The sequence below is a fragment of the Mesoplodon bidens genome, assembly GCF_964165515.1.
Source record: "Mesoplodon bidens genome assembly, chromosome: 8".
NCBI classification, from domain to species: Eukaryota; Metazoa; Chordata; class Mammalia; order Artiodactyla; family Ziphiidae; genus Mesoplodon; species Mesoplodon bidens.
The window spans coordinates 60,464,109-60,489,541 of record NC_138165.1 but is presented as its reverse complement, the minus strand read 5'-3'; the positions used below and the strand labels follow the sequence as shown (position 1 = coordinate 60,489,541).

The 25,433-nt window shown below is 36.5% G+C and overlaps 1 protein-coding gene across 11 annotated transcripts in view; it reads left to right on the top strand.

The window, feature by feature from the left end:
* R3HDM1 (R3H domain containing 1) overlaps positions 1-25,433 on the top strand; it is a 114,236-nt gene that overhangs the window by 4,666 nt on the left and 84,137 nt on the right. For 9 of the 11 annotated variants that reach the window (XM_081241590.1, XM_081241598.1, XM_081241593.1 and 6 more), the window contains exons 3-6: positions 14,545-14,586; positions 15,053-15,142; positions 18,935-19,049; positions 20,088-20,166. In XM_081241590.1, the coding sequence (XP_081097716.1) occupies positions 14,545-14,586; positions 15,053-15,142; positions 18,935-19,049; positions 20,088-20,166 (326 nt within the window). The remainder of the gene's footprint in view (positions 1-14,544; positions 14,587-15,052; positions 15,143-18,934; positions 19,050-20,087; positions 20,167-25,433) is intronic. The other 2 variants (XM_081241591.1, XM_081241596.1) reach the window with 1 other exon arrangement.

Genomic DNA, 25,433 nt, shown 5'->3' with positions numbered 1-25,433 from the left:
CAGGCTCCACTTCTAATTCTAGTTCCTTTGCTATTTCCACTGCATCTGCAGTTACTTCCTCCACTGAAGTCTTGAACCCCTCAAAGTCATCCAGGAGGGTTAGAATCAAATTCTTCCAAACTGCTATTACTGTTAATATTTTGACCTCTTCTCATGAATCACAGGTGTTCTGAATGGCACCTAGAATGGTGAATCTTTCCAGAGGGTTTCAATTTACTTTGCGCAGATCCATCAGAAGAATCACTGTCTGTGGCAGCTATAGCCTTACAAAATGTATTTCTTAAGTAATAAGACTTGAAAGTTGAAAGTACTCATTGATCCATGGGCTGCAGAATGGATGTTGTGTTAGCAGGCATGAAAACAACATGTTGTACTTGTACCTCTCCATCAGAGCTCTTGGGTGACCAGGTGCATTGTCAGTGAGTGGTAGTATCAGTATTTTGAAAGGAATCTTTTTTCTCTGTGCAGTAGGTCTCAACAGTGGGCTTAAGATATTCAGTTAACCATGTTGTAAATAGATGTGCTATCATCTAGGCTTTGTTGTTCCACTGATAGAGCACAGGCAGAGTAGGTTTAGTATAATTCTGAAGGGCCCTAGGATTTTCAGGATGGTAAATGAGCACTGGCTTCAACTTAAAGTCACCAGCTGCATTAGCCCCTAACAAGAGAATCAGCCTGTCCTTTGAAACTTTGAAGCCAGGCATTGATTTCTCCTCTCTAGCTATGTAAGTCCTAGATGGTATCTTTTTTCAGTAGAAGACTATTAGATCTTCTGGATAACTTGCTGCAGCTTCTACATCACACTTGCTGTTTCACCTTGCACTTTTATGTTACGGAGATGGCTTCTTTTCTTCAGTCTCACGAACCAACCTCTGTTGGCTTTAATCTTCCACAGCTTCCTCACCTCTCTCAACCTTCACAGAATTGCCGAGAGTCAGAGCTTTGCTCTGAATTAGGCTTTGGCTTAAGGGAATGTTGTGGCTGCTTGGATTTTCTCTCCAGACCACTACAACTCTCCGTATCAGCAGTAAGGCAGTTTCACTTTCCTGTCGTTGGTGTGTTCACTGGAGTAGCACTTTCCCCCAAGAACTTTTCTCTTGTGCTCACAACTTGGCTGATTGCTTGGCACAGCAGCCCTAGCTTTGTCTGTCTCAGCTTTCTATATGCCTTCCTCACTAAACTTAATCATTTCTAGCTTTTGAATTAAACTGAGAGACGTGAGACTCTGCCTTTCACTTGAACACTTAAATGCCATATAGGATTATTAACTGGCCTGATTTCAATGTTATTGTATCTCAGGGAACAGGGAGGCCTGAGGAGAGGGAGAGAGACGGGAATGGCTGGTCGGTTGGCGGAGCAGTGAGAACACACACACATTTATTGGTTAAGCTTGCCGTCTTACATGGATGTGGTTTGATGCACCCCAAGACAATTACAGTAGTAACATCAAAGATCACTGATCACAGGTCACCATGACAAATAAAATAATAATGACAGAGTTTGAAATATTGTGAGAATTACCAAAATGTGACAAAGTGAGCAAATGCTGTCGGAAAAATGGTGCTGATAGACTTGGTTGCCACAGACCTTCAGTTTGTAAAAACACAGTATCTGCCAAGTGCAGTAAAATGAGGTATGCCTGTATTGCATTTCCTACCATGTCTGTTGTGTTGCCCTTGGCAATAAGCACAAAAACGTTTTGACGACCATTCTTGAGTCATGGCCCAGTTGTTTATACTACAGGAGAATTTCATGCATTCCCCAAACACTTCCTGAAAACCTATTCCATGGCAAGGACATAGTGTAGCAAGGAAAAATGGACCTGGTCTCTGACATCACGTTCCGTGTAGTATGGTGATTATAACGACTGGGGGAGGAACAAGGAGAATATGAGAATTTGTTTTATGTTAATCCACTGAATGCTATATTCGTTGTTCACTCAATTGTTTATTAAGAATTTACTGTATGTGGGTTTATTTACTCTGCTTGGACATTTTGAAGTCCAAGATGCCTCTGTGCAAGGTGTCTGGCAAGGGGCTTACAGTTGGAATAATATACAGAGAAGAGATTTAAGTAATGGAAATTAGGAATGAAGTATATAAAACTAGAAAAAAAATTGTCATTCTGTTTTCACATAATGTAAAATAAAGTCAGCTGTTTTAAGAATCAACAGGGAATAGAGTGTCTTGTTTAAAAAATAATCTGGTTAATATAGAGTTACCTCTTAACTTAATAGGGAGTTACCTATTATGAAATGCCTTTTAAAAAAAATACTACTAGGCATTTCATCTTCTTTTGGTACCTCTAAGATACTGCCTGAAGGTTTAATTTTAAATAGCAACTATTATTTTTACTCAAATTTTAGATGTATGTGCCAATTAATGTAGGTTCCCTATTAAGAATTTTGAATTCGTCAGTATATTCTCTGCTTTCCTCTCTATCATTCTGAAAGCCAGCTACCATGAATATAATTTTTGGTTGTTGTCTTCCTTCAGCATAGTAATATTTAAAGTGACTTAGGGAAATGGAAATGTTTTCCTAAGGAAGCATACATTTCATCCATTTCCAAGTCTTAATTTCCTGACCATCCCCATAATATTTTATTTAGGAAAACTCATTTTTTTTTTTTTTTTTTTTTTTTTTCTTTTTGCGGTATGCGGGCCTCTCACTGTTGTGGCCTCTCCCGTTGCGGAGCACAGGCTCCGGATGCGCAGGCCCAGCGGCCATGGCTCACGGGCCCAGCCGCTCCGCGGCATATGGGATCCTCCCAGACCGGGGCACGAACCCGTATCCCCTGCATCGGCAGGCGGACTCTCAACCACTGCGCCACCAGGGAGGCCCGGAAAACTCATTTTTAAATGAAGGGATGTCATAGTATAAAACTGTAAAGAAATCTTATGATTTTCTACTATTTGTTAAGGATAACATTTACATAAAGTGTTCTTTTATCCATTTGTTCACTGCTATGTGATCCAAACCCCATGACCCCCTAGTGCCAGAGATTGCATGGATCTATAAAACAGACAGAGATAAGTACAGCAGGCTATCTCGGGAATGGACTCAGAAGTATGCCATGTGATGCTACCTTAAAGTCAGAATAACCTTCATTACAACTGGAATAAATTTTAAATTACGGTTCCTTTTTTTTTTTTTTTTTTTTGCGGTACGCGGGCCTCTCACTGTTGTGGCATCTCCCGTTGCGGAGCACAGGCTCCGGACGCACAGGCCCAGCGGCCATAGCTCACGGGCCCAGCCGCTCCACGGCATGTGGGATCTTCCCGGACCGGGGCACGAACCCGCGTCCCCTGCATCGGCAGGCAGACTCTCAGCCACTGCGCCACCAGGGAAGCCCACGGTTCCTTTTTTGATTTTCTTATCTGGCTGCTCCCCTATCAGACCTCACCTTTTTTCATTTTATTTTTTGTTTGCCTCCCTCCATTCATTCACATGCTCATCTGAGAATACTTAATGTTCTTCCAGCTTTGGACAATAACTGCTTTTAGAAACTGTAAGGTAGTTACAAGAGAATAGTTACCCAAGATTCAGAAGTTTTTTTTTTTTTTAAATGGAGCATGTGTATTATGTGGCCAGTGTTTTCACTCTGGCTTTGTTATGAGACTAAAACCATTCCTCACTGCTCTAATGTGCTGAGGAATCATCTGAGGGGGAGGAAGGTGGCAGCTGAGTTGTCACATCAAAGGAAGCAGCATTATTCCAGCAGCATCCATTCTTGTTTAAACCTTCCACTGGTAGAGATTTGAGGTTACATGATATACTTTATGCTCATAACTGATGTGGCTGGAGAACTGGTATTGAATTGATAGCATCAGCAGAATGGAAAATGTGATGTGTTTTATGCAGGTCAGTCAAGGAATGACCTGCTCTTGTTCTGCAGAGAATGGAAATTGGAAGTCAGACACTCTTTGTATTACGAAATAGGGTCTCGCACATTTTGTAATTTTCATTTGCATCGTTAGGAGACTTGGAGCTATTAGTTAATCTATCTTCCAATACACTGTTTAATGTAACACTGAGTAAATGATGCACGTTGTCAATGGATAAGTGATAAACTAATAGCTCTGCTAGTAATTGATTTATTTTTCTTCAATAAAGTTACATAAACCAAAATAATAACAATAATAATAATAATTTCATCAAGCTGGAGAGAGGCCAGCAGACATTAGGCATCACCTTGGATGGTTCCAAGCAGATATTGTCTCATGGAGCTCCTTGACCATTTCTTCTATAAATAATTTCGCTTCTGTGACTCTCTATTCTTGAAATGTTAATTGTGATTTTTATTCAGTTTTATTTGAAACTATAATCTTTTAGAGAAGTTTTAGGATTACTTTCTTAAGAATTTCTTAAGAATGCTTTAGAACTAATTCAAGCAGTATGTGTGCATTAATGTCAAGAAGTTCACTTTCCCACATAATTGCTTTGGAGTTGTTCTGAATTGTTGATATGGTCCCAAATAATTGTACAAAGGGTTTTTGCTTAGTAATTCTTCTGTTGCCACACACACACTATTCCTCTTGCAAATCTTGAGTGATATGTTGGACTTCATATGATTATTAAACATTTGGAAGGCTGGGGTAGTGAGGTGTCAGGTTTCTAAATCCAGAAAAATCTTAATTTTGTTAGACTCCCACTAATCTTTAACATGGGGTAAATGGCGGGGGGAAGTGTTTGCTTTGGTTTCCTGTGTATAACTTAATCATGTGGTCTTTGTGGTTTGATATTTCTCAGAGATAGATTTTTCACATTAAATTTAGGGTAAATTACTTGTGTTTATTTCTGCCATTTATTTGAAATGTAAAATTAGGAACCTTATGCTCTAAGGTTCAAACTCAACTTTCCCATGGTTTTACAATTGTATCTTTGTACTTGACAAGTGCTTTGTCTAGGGATGTTCATCTGTATACGTGTACCTATAAATACAATCCAAAACGTATCGCAGAGCAGTTCAAACATTGATCCCCCTTCCCACAAACTACTGAACAGTAGGATGGCGAGTCCAAATTGTGTTGGTAACCCTTGTTATGGAGGAAATAATAGAACTGATTTTTGTTAACAAGTAGGCCTCACGTGCCAGAGTGCATGAACAGCTTCTGATATATATGAGTGAATTTTCTACACACAGAATCAGTTGAAGTAGGTGTTTAGTATATTCTCAGCTTCTATAGCAAGCCCTGTGATAATTAAGATGAGACTTTTACATCTTGTATTCCCCAAGTTAGTTCCAATGTATTTCTTTAAAAAGGGGAGGATAGGGCAAGTAAGGGACAGGAAAGCAATGACAGTCTAATAAGGTTATCAGAAAAGCTCGGGGGAGACCACGCTTCTCCAACAGTGAGGTTAATGGGCATCAAGTTCCTTAATTGAGGAAATGTGTAAAGAAGTTTCTGTTTAAAGGGTTCAGTAAGATTATGTCCATGTAAAATCATACAAATCTTAACTATTTTTTCCTCAAAGATAAAAGGCTGTATGTAATATACCTGCTACATAGTAAAAGCCCAACAGATGGTAGATGCTGTTAATAATATGATATGTATAATCATCATCATAATCGTTACTAATTATTTATTAGCAATAGCACAACTATATAGTTCCTCAGATTGATCCCTTTATTGTCATGCAACATAAGATTTTTTTTCTTTAGTAATTAAAAAAAAGTAAAATTTATTTCTTGACATAAGCTCCCAAAATTTTCAATACAGTACTTTTTCTTTGTATTAAGTTCCCTATCTGTATACTGTACTTTTGTCTTTTAGAAGTATTTAATGAGTTCAACTTTTAAAACTTAAAATTGACTTCCCATAGTACATTTTACTTTTCTAACTATTTCTAGGATTTGGTGCTCTTTCTATTGAACCTGGGTCATATATACACATGATAGCTAGCACATTTGCTTTTCACAGTGCTTTATTATGACATGTATAAAGAAGATGTTCCCCACATCTTGCAGATGTAGAATGCTTTTACGTAATATTTTTACTTCCTCCAATAACTTTCACATATATCATCGTTAGGATGGTGGATGGTAAGATCCTTTATCTTCATTTAATATACGGGGTAACTATAAATCAGAGTCCTTGACTTTCTCCAGGCACTTTACCTTAGATGTTTAATCCTGTGCCTTTGGATTTTTTTGTTGTTGTTGGAGTATAGTTGATTTATAATGTTGTGTTTAGTTTCAGGTGTACAGCAAAGTGATTTAGTTATACATATACGGATATCTATTCTTTCTCATATTCTTTTCCCATATAGGCTATTGCCGAGTATTGAGTAGAGTTCCGTGTGCTGTGCAGTAGATCCTTGTTGTTTATCTCTTTTATATATAGTAGTGTGTATATGTTAATCCCAACCTCCTAATTTATCCCTCCCCCCCCCCCACTTTTCCCTTTTGGTAACCATAAGTTTGTTTTCTAAGTCTGTGAGTCTGTTTCTGTTTTGTAAATAAGTTCATTTGTATCAGTTTTAGATTCCACAGCCTTTGGGTTTTTAATCCTGTGCCTTTTTGCCCAGAGCATTAAATGGTATAAACAAATTAGTGATTGGGGGTGGTTTGTCAGTTTATTGATGTTTTTTAAAAGTCCACTCTGTCAACTCAGAAAACTTTGTTGTTTTCTGTTATTCCGGTGGAAAATATCAGCCTAGCCTCTTTTGTTCTTACTATTCTTGACCTTTAGCTGACATTTACACTTCAATTCATTATCTTCTCTCAGTAATTACCATTAGGGACTTCCCTGGCGGTCCAGCAGCCATTAACACTTCACCTTCCAATGCAAGGGGTGGGGGTTCGATCCCTGGTTGAGGAGCTAAGATCCCACATGCCTCGCGGCCAAAAAACCAAAACATAAAACAGAAGCAATATTATAACAAATTCAATAAAGACTTTAAAAATGGTCCACATGAAAAAAAATTATTTAAAAAATATAATTACCATTATCTTGAAAAGTAGTGAGAATTAGTAAGGTCTTCAAAGTATATTAAGAGCTTTGGGCTTCCCTGGTGGCGCAGTGGTTGAGAGTCCACCCGCCGATGCAGGGGACACGGGTTCGTGCCCTGGTCTGGGAAGATCCCACGTGCCGGGGAGCCATGGCCGCTGAGCCTGCGCGTCCAGAGCCTGTACTCTGCAACGGGAGAGGCCACAGCGGTGAGAGGCCCACGTACCGCAAAAAAAAAAAAGCCTTAGTTGAAAGGTGTCAACTATTATCATTAAGTTTGTTCATAATAATTACAAATAAAAAATCCTCTTTTTGAAATAAGTTAGATTTACTCTTAATTGAGTGATATTAATTGGTAGTTCGTTTTATGAAAACACACAGTACAACTCATAAAGATTATTCTGTTCTTTCTTAGCAATATGTAAATCTCATAGTTCATGATTTCAGTGCTTTTGTTTTTCTTCCCTTTATTTTCTTTCATAATAAACTTTAAACAGATCCAAACTCGTCCTAGCAGTACAAAGATAGCAAGGAAGATTACTGAAAATATTAGACCAAAAGAGACATTATGGGGAATTCCCTAGCAGTCCAATGGATAGGACTTCACACTTCCACTGCAGGTGGCATGAGTTTGATCCCTGATTGGGGAACTAAGATCCCGCATGCTGCATGTTGCAGCCAAAAAGCAAAAAAAGAGAGAGAGAGCCATTATGATAAGCAAAGAAACGTTAGAAAACAAAACCTATAGATTATTCCTTAATATTAAGTTGACTACATGGATTTAGATTTTTGCTTCTTTTGTTATTAATTGTAAAGGTCTCTGGTTTGGGATAGCAATTAAGACATGGGTAATGTTTTGAGGATCCTTCCAGATCCATATGCTGAAATAAATTTTAAATTTGTTTAAAGTTTTTTTATTGTAAACAAAAGACCAAAGTACTGAAATCATCAGTTATGTTTGTTTTTCTTTGCCCTCGAAGTTGATCTACAGGGCTACATGTTAAAAAGCAGTCTGTGTTTATTGTAATGTTACACCTTAACCATTTATCATTGAACCTCAGTTTTTCTCTAAGCAAGGAGCTAGTATCTCTGACAGTGTATTAATACCAGTTTCAAACTGAAATTATATTAGGGATGTTTCATATTCTGAACCCATTTATTGGCCTAATTCCTGTCCTGTACTGTAGTATCAAACAATGTAAACTATAAATTGGCGTCTTTAGCCCTAAGCCTTATAAATTCTAATTTAATTAGGATCTTTCTGAAGTAGTAAAAGTCTGCTAAAGGAGCTGCTAAATTTTTACTGTGATGATGAATGAAATTCTGTTAAATGTGAAAAGAAAACTATAGAGATAAATTAATGAAACCAAAAGTTGGTTCTTCAGAAAGGTCAACAAAATTGACAAGCCTTTAGTGAGATGAACCCAGAAAAAAAGAGAGAACCAGAGGAAAAAAAAAAGAACCCAGAAAAAAACCCTCAAATTACTAAAATAAAAAATGAAAGTATGGGGCTTCCCTGGTGGCACAGTGGTTGAGAGTCCACCTGCCGATGCAGGGTACACGGGTTTGTGCCCCGGTCCAGGAAGATCCCACATGCTGGCAGTGCGGCTGGGCCCGTGGGCCATGGCCGCTGAGCCTGCGCATCCGGAGCCTGTGCTCCGCAACGGGAGAGGCCATAGCAGTGAGAGGCCCGCATACCGCAAAAACAAAAACAAAAATGAAAGTATGGATATTACTATTATTCTATAAAATAAAAAGGATTAAAAGATGGTACTATGAACAATTGCACACCAACATATTGGATAATCTAATGAAATAGCCGAATTCCTAGAAACACAAAACCTACCAAGACTAAATCACAAAGAACAGAAAATCTGAAATGACATATAACTAATAAGGAGATTGAATCAAAAAATCAAAATCTCCTGACAGAGAAGAGCCCTAGATCTGAGGAATTCTACCAAGTATTTGAAGAAGAACTAACACCAATAGTTCCCAAACTTTTACCAAAAAATTAAAGAGCAGGGAATACTTTGTAACTTATTTTTCTATGTGTCCAGCATTACCCTGATACCAAAGCCAGACAAAGACACTGCAAGACAAAACTACAGACCACTATCACTTATAAACATTGATGCAAAAATCTTCAACAAAATACTAGCCAACTGAATTCAGCAGCATATTAAAAGAATTACATACCATGACCAAGTGGGTTCCAAGGATGGTTCAGCAAATGAAAATCAACCAATGCAGTATACCATATTAACTGAATGAAGGCGGGGGGCTGGGGGGGAGGTAACCTGATCATCATAATTGAACACAACAACCTATTAAGACTTTTTGTTTTTACATTCATAAAACTAGGAATAGAAGGAAACTACATCAACACAATAAAATCCATATATGAAGAACCCACATTGAGCTTCATGCTCAATGGTGAAACACTGAAAGCTTTTCCTCTAAGATTAAGAACAAGGTAAGGATGCCCACTTTTACCACTTCTATTTAACATGGTACTGGAAATTCTAACAAGAGCAATTATACTAGAAAAAAAAAATAAAAGCCATCCAAATTGGAAAGGAAGAAGTAAAATTATCTCTGAAAATGACATGATCTTATATGTATAAAACCCTAACACCTGAAACTAACACAACATTGTTAATCAACTACCCTCTAATGTAAAAAAGTTAAAAAAAAAAAAACCTTAAAGATTCCACACATGTTCAAAAACAAAACCAAAAAAAACCTGTTAGAACTAATAAATGAATTCAGGTAAAGTAGCAGGACACAAAGTCAGTGCACAAAAATCAGTTGCATTTCTATACACTAACAATGAACAATCTGAAAAGGAAATTACAAAAGCAATTTCATCTACAATAGCATTAAAAAATAAAATACTTAGAAATTAACTTAATCAAGGAGGTGAAAGTCTTGTACTATGAAAAGTACAAAGCATTGCTGAAAGAAATTACAGATGACATAACTAAATTAAAACACATTTATGTTCATGGATTGGAAAACTTAATATTGTTAAAATGTCAGTACTACCCAAAGTGATCTACAAATTCGATGTAATTATCCTATCAAAACCCAAATGTCATTTTTGCAGAACTAGAAAACCCCATCCTGAAATTCATATGGAACCTCAGAGGACCCGGAATAGTCAAAACAGTCTTGAAAAAGAACAAAACTGTAAGAGTCACACTTCATGACTTCAAAACTTACTGCAAAGCTACAGTAATCAAAACAGTGTGGTGCTGGCATAAAGACAGACACATAGGCCAGTGGAATAGAGAGCCCAGGAATAAGTCCTTGCATATATGATCAAACGATTTTTGACAAGGGTGCCAAGTCCATGGAGAAAGGACAGTCTTTTCAAAAATGGTGCTGGACTGAGTGAAGTTGGACTCTTACCTAAGACCATAAACAAAAATTAACACAAAACGGATCAAAGACCTAAGAGCTATAAAACTCTAAAACTCTTAGAAGAAAACATTGAGGGAAAGCTTTATGACTTTGGTTTTGGCGATGATTTCTTAGTTAGGACACCAAAGGGGCCAGCCAAGGGAGCTTTCTCAGTCCCAGCCCCACCTCCAAGACACCCCATTGCCCAGGTACGCCTGCTATAAACTGCACACCCAAGAGGGAAGGGGCCACAGAGCCAGAGATGCCAGACCCATTTAAAGTCAACACCTTTAAGGAGGCAAAGGATGAAGACTAAAACCACAAAAGAGATTGAAGAAGGTGTGGGGTGAGACTGCCAAGATTCTGCATCTCGGCAAGCTCCCAGGTGTTGCCCATTGACAGGTCTATGGGCAGAACTTTGAACAACACTGAAAACAGCTGTTAAGCTGTGGAAGCTACTCTAATCAAATGATTAGTGCCCCTTGGCATCTTCCAGGATCACAGGCCCCCTGTGATGTATACAACAGAAACATACATCCCAGAGCAGTGACATGCTGATCTTGTCCTCGCAGACAGCGGGAAGAAAGTTACTGGAACAGTTCACTTTTTCCAGAGAGAGAATGTGGTATTTCCAAGAAAAGAGTCAATGCTGAGGGCTTCCCTGGTGGCGCAGTGGTTGAGAATCTGCCTGCTAATGCACAGGACATGGGTTTGAGCCCTGGTCTGGAAGGATCCCACATGCCACGGAGCAACTAGGCCCATGAGCCACAACTACTGAGTCTGCGCATCTGGAGCCTGTGCTCCGAAACGAGAGGCCTGCGCACTGCGATGAAGAGTGGCCCCCGCTTGCCACAACTAGAGAAAGCCCTTGCACAGAAACGAAGACCCAACACAGCAAAATTAAATAAATCAATTAATAAACTCCTACCCCCAACATCTTCTTAAAAAAATCATAGAGACAGACAGTAGTAGCATGGTAGTTGCCAGAGCTTGGAATGAGAGGAGATGGGGAGTTATGTTTAATGGGTACAGAGTTTCAGTTTTATGAGTTACGGCTGTGGATTGTGCTGATGGTGACACAACATTATGAATGTATTTAATACTACTGAACTGCACACTTAAAAATGGTTAAGATGGTAAATTTCCTGTGTATTTTTCCACAATAAAAAAAAATTGAGAAGGAGACTTGGCTTGGGCTAGGCTAAAATCTAAATGTATGTAACCTGCTTAATCTAAATATATGTAACCTGCTTAATCCAGGGTCAAAAAATAAAGAAAAAAAATGGGGCTAGAAAAATGAAAGGCATGCTTTAAATGATTAAATTCATTTAAAAAATAATTTATTCTTATTTAATGCCAAACTTGTATTTTCTGCTTTGTTGTTGTGTGTGCATGTGTATATGGTAGATTTTCTGGTATTTATTATGTAATTTCGGTTCTTTGCTATTTGAAATGAAATAATAAGTGGTTTTTGTTGAATAATGCCACTTTGACAGTTTATAGTTTACTTATGTAGCAGTGTATTAGTTTTCTGTTGGTGCGTTGCATATTACCACAAACTTAGAGGCTTAAAACAATGCCCAGTTATCAGCTCACAGTTATGTAGATTAGAAGTTAGTTGAGCTCAGCTGAGTTCTGTTTAGGGTTTCTCAAGGCTGAAATCCAAGGGATTGGCCAGGCTGGGCCCCTATCTGAAAACTCTGGGGAAGAATTTGTCTTTACGCTCATTCCGACAACAACGGCACCTCAGCGTTTTGCAGCTGGAGGTCTGAGGTCCATGTTTCCTGGCTGACTGTCGGCTGGGGGCCACTCTGTGCCCCCGGAGGCTGCCTGTAGGCCTCTTCATCTGTCCCCTCCATCTTCAAAGCCAGCTGTGCAGTGTCAGGTCCTTCTCACCCTTTGAATCTAATCTGCCGCCCCACTGCCAACAGAAGAATGCTCTCAGCTTTTAAAGGGCTCACTTGATTGATCCCTTTATCACAGCTGAATTATCTGTATGTTAAGATCAACTGATTTGGGACTTTAATTACATCTGCAGAATCCCTTCACAACATTCTTTAGATTGGAGTTCGATTAAATTACCAGAGGAGGGGCCTGTTAGGAGGCCATCTTTAGAATTCTCTCTCTCACAAGTAGTATTTGACTCACAAGAAGATTTTTTATAGATGTGTGATATAAAATACACAGGACTAAGATTCTAAAGATCTTGGGTTCTGTTTGACTATTTAGTAACTCTGATACTGGACTATAAGGCTCTTGAGACCAACAATTGTGTCTTATTCATCTTTATAGGCCTAGTGCCTGGCACAGAGTCTGGCTTACAGCAGGAACTTAGAACATATTAAGTTACACTGAGATAATTTTACCCCTCTTTGATTTTTCTTTTTTTAATCTTCCTTCATCAAAGTTTTCTTATGAATTAAAACTGAGACGGTTAATGCATGTGTAAGTCATTGAAAATTCTAAAACATTACAGTAAGGACAATATACAGCCTCCCCAAACTCCCCCGCCGCCCCGACTTTTTTTTAAATCTACCCTTTCACCGAACCTTTTCAAGAACCTTGAGAACTAATACACACAATATTAACTTTTATACCGGTAAAAGTAAACTGAAATAACTTGACCAGGGTCACCTATTCGTAAGAAGCAAAGCCAGAAACTTAAATCCAGTCCTACATGTGAATGCAGCTTTTACTTGTCAGTTAATCATCTCTCTTATTTTTAAAAAAACTTTTAAGAGAAAGTGCTGTGCCCTTGTTATGTAGAATTATAAGGGATTAAAGCAGAGGACTGGAGTAAATCGTAAATTCTTTTCTGCTGCCTTAGAACTCATTTAGTCATGTGCATTTTGCTTTTATTCATCTATTGATTTTTCTCCAATTTTTTTTCCTGTAAACCCTTACTCTATGTAACATAACTTCTTTTAATTCTATTTTTAGTTGCGAGTAACAGAAATCCTCTTGAATAAATTAAAGAAGTGAGTAAATAGAGAAGACAGAACCAACATGTAAAAGCTCTCTTAGGCAGTAATGCCGTGTGCATTTGTGCATGCATCTGTACCATTTTCTTCTCTGTAAGAAACAGAAGATCATTTTTCTTTTTTTTTTCTATTTTCATTTTGTTGTTGTTACTGCTGATTTTTAATGTTGGATAATCCAGGTTAAAAATTCCCAAGAATATAGTGCTTCTTATCTCAAGGACTTTGGCCTCAAAATGGGGGACAACACCCTGTTACTGTAGATTCTCATTTCTGTTGGTCTACAAGGAAGGCTTTTTCGGATGTTAGAATGAAATGGTACTTTTTTTCATATGTGAAGCATACTAATCTAGGTATTAAGGACTTTGTTTTATGTTTGATACCAAACTGGCTCCCTAGTGTTGAGTATAAATGATAGATACCTGGACCTGGTACTGTTTGGGGTTGGTGTTAAACAAGTAGATTAGAAGGAGGTGGAAGGAAAGAAAACCTATCTGGCTTCGGTTCACAGGGACTTCAGCTGCTTTCCCAAGCCAAAGCCTGGTATCACAGACTAGAGCTACTCACCCCATTGGGTTCCCCATTTGCGTGATTGATGATCTGGTGGTCAAGCTGAACATACATATTAGAACCTTGCCCACTTTTCTTCATTTCTGCTTCATTGCCTTACCCTAGATTAGGCAAGTAGGATTCCGTGCTAGTAAACTGGGGGTGTACTATGAAGTACAGTGCTGAAAAGGCTCAGTAGAGAGGTGGTTGTACTCTGACTCAATGGGCAGTTGAAACATTCTCCTTAGTAAGTTTGGAACTTTGCTGAGCACAGCCACTTAAAATTCCTCAGGACTTTTGTGGGGTTTTTTTTTTCCCCTAACCTTGGCTAAAGTGTAATATGTTATAGAATACCAAAGAAGTGTATTTTATTTTGCTACTGTCTAAGAAGTTATCTTATAAATTCAGTTTAGCTCAATTAACACAGAAATTGTGGCTATTTGCTCACTTAAAGAACATGCCAACCCACAGAAGGATTTTAGAGAATCTTCTGCAAGTGTGCTTTTGGGAGGAATCAGTACTTCTTTACTTGAAACCAACTTTGATTTCCTCATTTTCCATTCTTTGTGCAGTTAGTTTCTCTGTGGTTTAGGATTATGAACTAAGAAGCAATCTTTCTGTTTCAGTATGAAATTTAATACAAATCTTTCTTGTGTATTCAGCGGCCACTGCAGTCATTTGGACAGACAGGAAAAAGGTCTAAGGTATAGTAAATATTTTGTGCTGGCATGCCAAGGGCCTTCATGCTTGATGAATCTTTGTTTTCATAGAGCACTGCATTCAGTTTAGTTTTGTCATATTTTCTTTGGGGCAGAAAGCTTATTTTGTTTTATTTGGGGTTTTTGTCTTGCCTAGTCGCTTTTGTGCACTGCTTTTATATCTTTAATGGTTCTTCATCTGTAGAGAAAATGGCTTTCTCATCATTCTTTGGGTTTTGAGATTGGAGTTATTCCCATTCTTGCTATTGCTATTATTTTCAAAACTGCAGTTATTGTTTTCCCTCATAACAAAAGGTTTTAATGGTATTTAATGATACATTTAACTTGCACATTTCGGCTATGTCTGTACATGGCAGAAACTATTATAAAGAAACTTAAGAAACTCTAGGGGGCTTTTGGATATGCCCTAGATTTACGGAATGTAGTGTTAATTTTAAATACTTTTCTTTAGTCAAGCTCAAAGTTAAAGCTAGTTCGGAGCCTTGCAGTGTGTGAAGAATCTCCACCACCCCCTACAGCAGAGATATCACAGGAGAACCAGGTAAAAAAAAATAAAAACAATAAGCAAAAAAAAAAAAAGAAAAGAAAATTAATTATTTAAAGATATGGAAAAAACCTGCTTCCTGGAGAAAATTTTTTCACAATGTTAAATAAAATTTGGATGTGCATGTGTTATATATGTTTTTACTAAGTGAAACTACCAAGTCCAAGGCTTAGTGCAATGATTTCTCACTGGAAAAACTTAGAGATCATATAATTAACTGAGAATATGGCTTTAAGGGATTATAAATTGTTATGGAAAAGTTATATTAAAGTAGTACTTCCAGTTAATGTGATTGTGATGAAATTTACCCTTGAATTTGCCCAAATTTGATTTTGGCTTTTAGAAATTTGTCAAACACCTCTTGAGTATGAAGAGGAGACTACCTAAGACTTCTGCTTACATATCATTTTACTTAACCTGAATGCGTGGTGAAGTCAGTTTTCATATTAGCGTGTCTCTAATAGTTGTCTAATATTTCTAATTGCTCTTCTGTCTATGTTTGCAAAGTATAGAACTCCCAAGGCTCAAGCAAATAGTTTGGTTTTTTGCTTTTTATATTCTTTTTAATGCTATGACTTTACTTTTCTGTTAATCTCAGTTATGGATTGATCTTTGTCTTAGGCTACATTTGGACATTTACATATAATTATTTTTGGACCCTCTACCAGTGTTTATCAATGTGATAACTTTGGCTGTTTGTGGCTTGTTCTACTTTTTAAGAGTTTGAATAACCTAAAATCCCTCTGTATTCCAACAATTAGTTTCCAAAGAATTGAGGCAATTTTGTGGTTAAGACACATGACTGAATAAAGGAAAAGAGAAAAAAAGCCATGACAGGTTGTATGTCTTTTTTTTTAATGCTAATTGTACGTTTGTTAATTCAAGCAAAGACTGTTATGCTTTGCCTTGATTTAGAAGATGATGACATCAAAAGCCTACTATCGACACTGAAGATAGTTGTCACATATTTAGAATGTGTTCTGTTTTTAAAAGCACTACAACTCTGTCTCTGAATTATAAGAAAAGGACTTTTTTGATAGATTATTTATTGTCAGTGCACTTAATATCAGGTTCCTTTGAAATTTGTTCAAGTGTCAAGCAACATAGGGTTCAAAATTTACTTTTGATTTTTAAAAGGTCTTCTGTGCATTCAGAGTAAAGAATGCACCTGTTCAGGGTGGAGCAGTTGGCAATGTAATGTTTTTTGAAAATTAACTTCTTCGTTTTGTTGACCAAAATGTTACACCATCTTAGCCTCCTGGAACAATTATCGAAGGAGATAGAGGAAATGAGAAGGGTCAGGCATTCATAAGACTGTTAGTCCAGAAAAGGTGCCTTTTTTGAGAAAAACTGTAACAAACATGATCTTTGGTTTTATTTGGTACATTTCACCTATCTGAAAAATTATTGTGGGAGGCAGAAGGGGGGAGAGAGGGTTCTTACAGTACTGCATAAATTTGTCTAGTGAAAATTTATGAGAAAAAATTAATATAAGGAGTATATGTTGTATATTAATGTATATATTGTTCAAAACAGCTGAGTTACAGCATTTGGATAATGAATAAGGTGGTTATGCCAGAGTTCAGTTATTCCACGTAATATAGTCTTTCTCAATTTCTCTGGGATACAGTTAACTTTTTCTTTTGAGATAAGAACCTATTATTACCCTCTCTGAACAGAAGATATTCTTTTTAATAGAAAGTCTTTTTCCCAGTCTTGAGTTAACTAAATTGCACCTGACTGGGAATTGGAAAATAAAGTTATTTCTTGTAAAATGTACTAGTATCTAATCCTTGATGGCAGAGATACTTTCCAACTAATAATGCTTGCTTCAGAATGTGATTTTTGAGGAATTAATCTGGAATAAAACTCATTTTTTGAAAGGTTGAGAGGCAATTAAAAGAGAGATGTCATTTGTGTCTGATGAGAGCTAATGAGAGGGAAGTGACCTCAATAAATGATGTCAATTACAAAGTGAAGAGTAGAGGAATTACAGCTACCTATGGAGATATTGCTCTCATTTGAGTTATTTATAGTCAGGAGAGTTCGTGTGTAAGGACTTAGGCATTTAAAATATGTCTTGTTTATTTGCTACTGAAAACAAGGGCTCAGTACCAACTGAAGACAAGCCTCAGTACATTATGCATACTGGATTTTTAAATACAGTTCATCTTGATAAATAGTTTAATATCGGTAATTAAAATGTGACTTTAGAAAGAGAATTTGGAAATGAAATCTGATAGTCATTATAAGTGCCTTTTAGTGAAGTTCTAAATGTGAAATCTTTTCTTCCAACCTGGATTTTATAGATTATCCTAGAGTAACAGCAATAGAGAAGCTGTAAGTCAGGAGGACTTCTAAATATTCTACTTCTGAAACATAGTTCTGGGATTCATTTTTAAATATCTATTTTACAGTTAAAAAAGAATGAGGAAAGTGGATTAGAAAATGAGTCATAATGAGAAAAATGACTGGTTGATGAACGTATGACATTGATTAACGTGTGTGGTTTGGCAAACAAGACAAAGGAGGACTTAAAGCAGGTGTTCATTATTTTAGTGGAAATTGCCAGTGCATAGCTTTTGTCCTATATCCTGAGCACAACTTTGAACTGGGGTGGAATGGGAAGCAGAGTTGAAAAAAGATGAAAATAGCAGTCAGCAACCGCATAGGAAAAAATATGTATGTATTTGATCTGAAATTCTTCTGCCAAATACTATTTTGAAAAAAATTATGTGGGGAGAAAATGTGTAATAGAAATCTTGGTGGCTGCAAGTTTAAGAATCCTGAAATTTATATCTTCTTCAATGTTGACTTATCGCGCCTACCGTCACCACCAACCCTCTCCTAGAAAAGCGAAGTAATTGATTAATATTTTTCATCTCTAAAGAACAACTGTATACAGTAATTTAGCCTGCAAATAGACTGTACCTTTATCTTTAGTAGAAACGGTCTGGAAGTTAGTCTGCCTTTCTTTATAAGTTTGCCTGAATAAACAGAGCTATGTGATTTTTATCTATTTGAGCTATATGAATTAATTTCCAGTAATTCCTTTGGGTTCTGAAATTGCATATAATGACATTGTTTCAAAAATAAAATGTAGACATAGTTCTCCTTTTTAGTCTTAGAGAATATGGTTACTTTACAAGTAAATATTACATATCACTAAGGAAAACAATTTTGTTTGAAATCTTTCTAAAACAACTTTGTGGTGATTGAAGGAGGAACAGTGATAGTAGGCTCAAATAGGAAATAACCAAAGTGGGGGATTTGGTTTTGGAAAGTTTTTATTTACAGTTTTATATGGAAAGAAAATGAAGAAATATGAATTTATAATGGACACTCAAAGTATCTTTTGATAAGTGTTGACCTGACTCTCATACGTTCCTATTGTCATGATTGATGATAATTGTCATACTTTTGCTTGACCGTGGCATCTCAATTGCAAAAAAAATAGGTTAAAAAGACCTTTGTTCTGTCCTCCAAGGGTTTTACAAGTAGATTCATTTAAACTATTCTTAAAAAAACATTTATTTTCTCTAAGATAATTTTCAGGATATGTTTCAATTGATAAATTCAACTCAAAGCCTTAATCTTAACATTTTTTATCAAGAGTTGATTAAAACGGTAAAAATATCTTAAGTTGTATTCTAGTTTGATGAATCTAATTGGATAAAATAAAAATCTTTTTCTCCATACAGTTTTGTATTACTCCAAAAAATACAAATGTGAGGTATTAACTGAATCACTTTATATTTTCACTTAATAACTGATTTTACCTTCCAACAGGAGAAAATTCAGATCCAGTTAACACAATCATTTGAAAAAGAGGAGAAGCCCTCAAAAGATGAAGCAGAAAAAGAAAAAGCCAGTGATAAGTTGCCCAGAAAAATGTTATCAAGAGGTTTGCAATTTATTTCTGTGTTTTTTAAACAAAATTTTAGTTTTACTGTCGATAATTCCATCCTTTACCCCTTGAATAATTTTACATAGTGTATTTCTATTAAAAATGATCTCGAACAGACCGAAGGGATGATACTGTTCTGGGCAAAATGGCATAAGGCAGTTCTGAACATCAGTAAGATGCTTTAGCCAAAAAACTGCAACACATGCAAAAGTCACCAAGGAAGATAACTGTCATGATCACCTATTGGTCTGTCTCTTGTATTGAAATAATGGAATCACTATAAAATATATAGATTTTTAAATTCCTTATGATACAGAGAGCTGATGCCAAAATGTTCAGTATCCAGTAAGAATATTCTTGGAAACCTAGAATGTTTGTCTTTTATAATAAATTTTAAGGGACTTCATCATATATCATTACAAGTCTATAAAAATGCTTTTTTAATTTATAGACCCAATTATGTTGACCAGTTTTATAAACAGCATAAGGGTATTACATTTAAGGGGAAGAAATAAACATGAATGTTGTAAAGAAACATTTTGAAAGCGAGCTTTTTGTGATAGACCCGATCAAATCTAATTAAATATTCTTTCAGAGCTACAGTTCCTGCCTATCTCCAAATTATTGCCTGCACTTATATTTGTAACTGAACTAAGCAGACTCAATTTGCTTCAAATGTAGTTAATTGTCTAAATCATTCTGATTTTTTGCTTGAGACATTTTTGAATATGAGGATTGTGGTGAGTATATAAAAGGATCTTTAAGAATTCAGAACAAATTAAACTGGCACATTTGAGAGATAAATTTTTTTAAGAATGTACATAGACATACAGTTACGTAAATCCATGTCATGCTCATTATATGGGAGTAGCAAAATTGTGGTCATCTGAATTCATCATAAATTCCATTTTCCTACTTTGTCAGTTTTTTTTCAATGTGGGGCATCTCATTTTATTTTAATATACATCATGTGTAAAGGGAAAGGGATTTGTTTCAAACAACTTTATACTGGGTTTTTGTGTTGTTGTTTTTTAGATTCCAGTCAAGAATACACTGATTCAACTGGCATAGATCTACATGAATTTTTAGTAAATACATTAAAAAACAATCCCAGGTAAAAATTAAATTTATAAGGTTTACATTGCTTCTAGAGTACCATAATTTTGTTATATATGTTTTCATTACTGAGTTAGAATAAGATTAAAATATTTAAAGTACACCAGAAACATTTTAGTTTCTTAGGGCTAAGATGTTGTTGGCCTCTATATGCACATGTATAAATATCTTTTTGCATTATGTATATCACCATGATATAAAGATAATTCATACTCTGTAGAAATTTGGGGAAATACAGAATCACCAAGCTATTTTGACTCTTAATTGAGATGAAGAGTTATCATTAATCATGAAATAGGAGAGAGAGAAATATACCTCGTGATAAAGCACTCAACCAGATAACTTAGTGTATTCACTTATAACAAGTTTTTGGACTTAATTGAATGCAGAATTTTTGTTTGTTCTTGCTTAGTTTATAAACCTCCAACCCAAAGATTTTTAAGGTGCTTATTTGAGTCACAACTTTAACTAATTGTGAAGTCCTTTGTTTTGCCAAGGTACTAGATAAATAGATTCAGCTTTTTGGCAGGTCACAACCCCAGTGAGGCAGTCTCCCCACAGAGAGGTTTATCCACAAAATATCTGACCAACATGTTCATGGGGTAGAAGACTTGAAGGTTAAGAACCCCTCCTCCAGATGTTAGCTTCCCAGAGTGGTAGTAAAAATTCGTGAAATCTTCAGTTCATTGGGTAGGTGCACATGAAAGAAAACAAACAACTCTCTTTAGTATCATTGAACCTTATCTCATGTCTTGCTTCAAGATACACCTTTAATTTCATTCAGGATTTATTGTTTCAGTACCATCTTGATTTCCTATTTTACATTTAACATAAACCCCAAAAGGGGTCCAACCAAAATGAAAAGTGGTCTCCTTGTAGTATGGGCTGAAGATGTATAAGTGTGAGGTGAGGAAGAAGACAGTCAGCTCTGCAAACTTATTCCTCAGTGGTCCCAACTGAAAGATGAATTCATTAGTCCATTGAACAGGCATTTCTTGGGTATATATCATGTGCTAAGCATTGTGCTAAACATTGTAGATATTAAGATGAGCAAAATATAATCTCTGACCCTAAAATAGTCACTGTCTGTGTGCTAGAAAAAAAACCCCACGATATGTAATTAAAATAGAATAGATGTTGTAAAAGAAGTTTTTCAGGGTGCTTTAAAAGCACAGGGAGGGGATCCCAACCTCTGAAAGGATATGGGAAGGCTTCACTGAAAAGATAATTCCTGAGCTGAGTCTTGAATTCAGAGTGCTTTAAACTGGAACATGAGCAGCACGAGGGAGACAAGAGCATCGCCAGGGCACGGTCGTACGAGATAGAGGTGGCATATCCAAGCAAGGACGAGATTGTACACTCTGGCTCTAGCAGGGAGGCATGTGGCAAGTGATTCTAGAAAATGAGGCGGAGGGCATTGTTGAGGAATGAAGGCAGATTATGCAGTTGTCTTCAACCTGGGATAGTACCAACACACTGGGGTGGTGAATGAGTAAGGAGTGCTACTGGTAAACTAGGGATGCAGTGATCGACGAAAAATAGTCTTACTTGGATGCCAGTAGTTCATCATTTGAGAAATACTGAGTATGGCATGCTACATTGAGGAGTCATGACAGAATTTTCAAAAGGGTGATGCTATAATGAGATTTATGTTTTAGAAAGATTACTTTGTTGGTGAGGGGCCAAGATCCTAAGCAAGGACTGTGGGTTGACGAACATAGAGAAGAATAGAGAGGAGAGGACGCGTTCAAAAGACATCTCAGAAGTACTGTGGCAGGACTTGGTAATTATTTGGATATGGAAGAGTAGTGGCACGTTGGAGCAGAACAGAACAGCTGCTAGATTTCTGGCTGGACTGACAGCTAGTCCCATTAACAGGGGAAGTAAATAAGGGCAAGTCTGAATGGAGTATGTTCTGTTATAAATAAGTATAGTTTGAGGTGCCTGATGGAAAGCCACAGTGAGATGAAGTGTGTCGGCAGTTAAAAGGCTCTGGTTTTCAGGTAAATGAGCCTGGCTGCTGTTATCGGCAGCCATCAGTCTTCAGTAGAGGTGACTCTTGCTTTGTATGAGTTTACCCAGGGAGATGTAATAAATGACAAGGACAAAATTCTGTGGAAAGACAACGTGTTAAGGGTAGATGTGAAGGAAGAGACCATGGGTGTTAAAGATTGCAAAAGAATCATGAGAACGCTTGTATTAGAAGTCAGCCAATTGGCGACAGTATCGTGAAAGGTAAAATGAAACAATCCATTAGACTGAGGAACTAGGAAGTTGTTGGCTATTTTAACAAACCATTTCACTTGCGGTAGGATGGTGGAAACTAGAACTCAGTAGATTAAGGAATGGGAGCACGGTAGAAAATACATAGCTAGTTTGTGTAAAACAAGATGGGATCTTAAACAGGCAGAAGTTTTCTTTCTTCTGAACCTGTAGGAGAGACATCGATAGAGACAAAGATAGAAATCTATATTTATACATTCCAAAATATTTTTATTTTGTGCAATTCTCTTGTTTTCCTCTACAAATGAGAAAGTTTTAAAGTTATCTGCATACATGTTTTTAAAGTGTACAATTTAATGGTTGTTAGTATATTCACAGATACGTGCAACCATCACTACAATCAATTTTAGAACTTTTTCATCACCCCAGAAAGAAACCCTGAACCCTTTTTTTTTTTTTTTTTGTGGTATGCGGGCCTCTCACTGATGTGGCCTCTCCCGTTGCAGAGCACAGGCTCTGGACGCGCAGGCTCAGCGGCCATGGCTCACGGGCCCAGCTGCTCCGCAGCATGTGGGATCTTCCCGGACCGGGGCACGAACCCGTGTCCCCTGCATCGGCAGGCGGACTCTCAACCACTGCGCCACCAGGGAAGCCCCCCTGAACCCTTTGCTATCACCTCTCTATGCCCTGAACCCTAATCTAGTTTGTCTCTACAGATTTCCTTGTTTTGGATATCTCATGTGAATGAAATCATATGTATGTGGTCTTTCGTGATTGGCTTCATTCACTTAGCATAATATTTTCAAGGTTCATCCATGTTGTGTAGCATGTATTACAACTTTAATCCTTCTGTGTATGCATTTTTATTTGAATAAATATATAGGTGAATCATTCATGTAATGGCTAATGAATAAGTTATTACTAATGTCAGTGTGGATTAGAAAGTTGTAGCTAATGTTAAATTTTGTGAGAAACAAAATTTGCCTAATTGATGGCTCAGTGTTCTCAATGAAACACACAATTAATTGCCAGATATAGGTGGCACAAAATCAGTAATAAGTCTGGCAAATTTCCATTAGAGCTTTCAAGATTGAATGTTGCTCAGAGATTTCTTCTAAATGTTAAGCAGATTTACTTTTAGTGACACTAATATTTAGCTAACGTTTTATTTCACATTTTTTCTTCAGATCATTAATCTTTTATCTTGTTCTCATCCCAATGAATAAACTTAACCTCAGGTGTTAAATAACAGTTTATCTGGAATTCCTGTTTCAAGAAATATTATCGGAAAACTATAATAACTAGTAATTACTAGATTAGAACCCGGGAACCTGAAGTTGTCCAAGATAGAGATTACACTCACTCACATGGTTTTTATACCTGTTTTTGTATTGATTTTATACCCATTTTGTGTAAATTCCACAGTGTACTAAAGAAACATGGACAATATAGGCAACTATATTACATCGCTAATGTAGGGGAGCAGCCCCATGGATAAATCCTGAGAATGGATATTGTAAAAGTAAACTGTATTGTTCTGGGGAATATCGTACAATTGCTGTGTTTGAAATATTTTCTAAAATTACTTTTACTGGAGGTAATGTTTAAATCATCTTATTTCTTGCCTGTTGCAGATATTTGACCCAGGTCATGTGGAACATTGGGAAGGGGGTGGTCAGATGGAAGCATTGTTGCTTTCTTCTTTTTTATTTGCCACTTGTATACCAGCTGCACACGCTTTCTCTAAAGTCAGTTCTGGTATAATGACTAGAACACTGGTAACTAAAAGATTCTTGCCCCTTCATTTTCACTTTAGGTAGTAGTTTACTGGTCAGTTTCATTGAGATCTTTGTTTTTATTATTTCTTTAATAAATAGACAGCATTTACTGGTCTATTTTTAAAGGTTATATGATAAGTTCAATGTGTGCCTACTTTTAGGTTCATGCGCTAATAAACCTTATGCCTTAAGAAAAGGAATTTGTGGATCTGTTAGTTTGATGTATGTAATACTTCTATAAAGGATTATTAATTTTTAACTTATGGCCATTACCAAAATATCTAACCTTGATTTCAGATTTGAAAATTGGAAACTCGGACCAAGCTATAGATATATCATGTACATATACATACATAGTATCATATACTTACATACATGTATCATATACATACATAGCTATATGATACAGGCAGGAAGTGTAAATCTTGAGAACTTAGGAAAGCTGTTTTCCTAACAAGTTCTACTTTTTACTAACTGAAAATTTCATAAACTAAGCACGGGAATTTATTTAAATAAATGGCCTAGGTAATAATAGAAAATCCTCTGCAATCCATAGATCTACATGCAAAAGGAAAAAAAAATAAAAACCTGAATTTGTATCAATAGCTAGTAAAATCGTTAGATTTTGTTTACTTTCATGGAGACAACGGAAATTTGTTTTTCAATGCCAGTTCATTCACTGAAGAACATTTCACATATCTTAGGCCTGCTGTTGAGCTCAAACAGAGGAAACGAGTTTAAATGCACTGTTTCATGAATGCTGAATAAGTTGCCTGCCTCAGATTCCTTTTTTTTCCCCCTGCAACAAGTATATAAAATACATTAGGAAAGTTACTGAAAATTATATCATCTCAAGACAAATTGACCCCCAAAAAATTAGAAGAAAAGAGGGTCTTATAGTTAAGTAAATAAGTCCTTTTTTGGGGAAAACCTTATGAAGTAAAAATTTCCCATCCTCCCCCAAAATTTTAAGGAAAAAAATATTAAAAGACATGGATGAAATAATCTGATTAATTTATTCCACACAAATACATTTGTTGAGCTCCTCTCTATAGTCCACGTAACTATATAATGGTAATTGTGATAAACGCTATTAAAGGTATGAAAGAAACAGGTTCTAAGAAAGAATATAAGAAGCTGTCCTAGGCAAAGGAAACAGCTTGTTCAAGGAACCAGCTTGGCAATTACAGGGATAAGCTAAAATGGTAAGAGTTTTGTGAGTAAGGGGCAGGAAAAGAAGCTAAAGAGATAGATGAAGACCAGA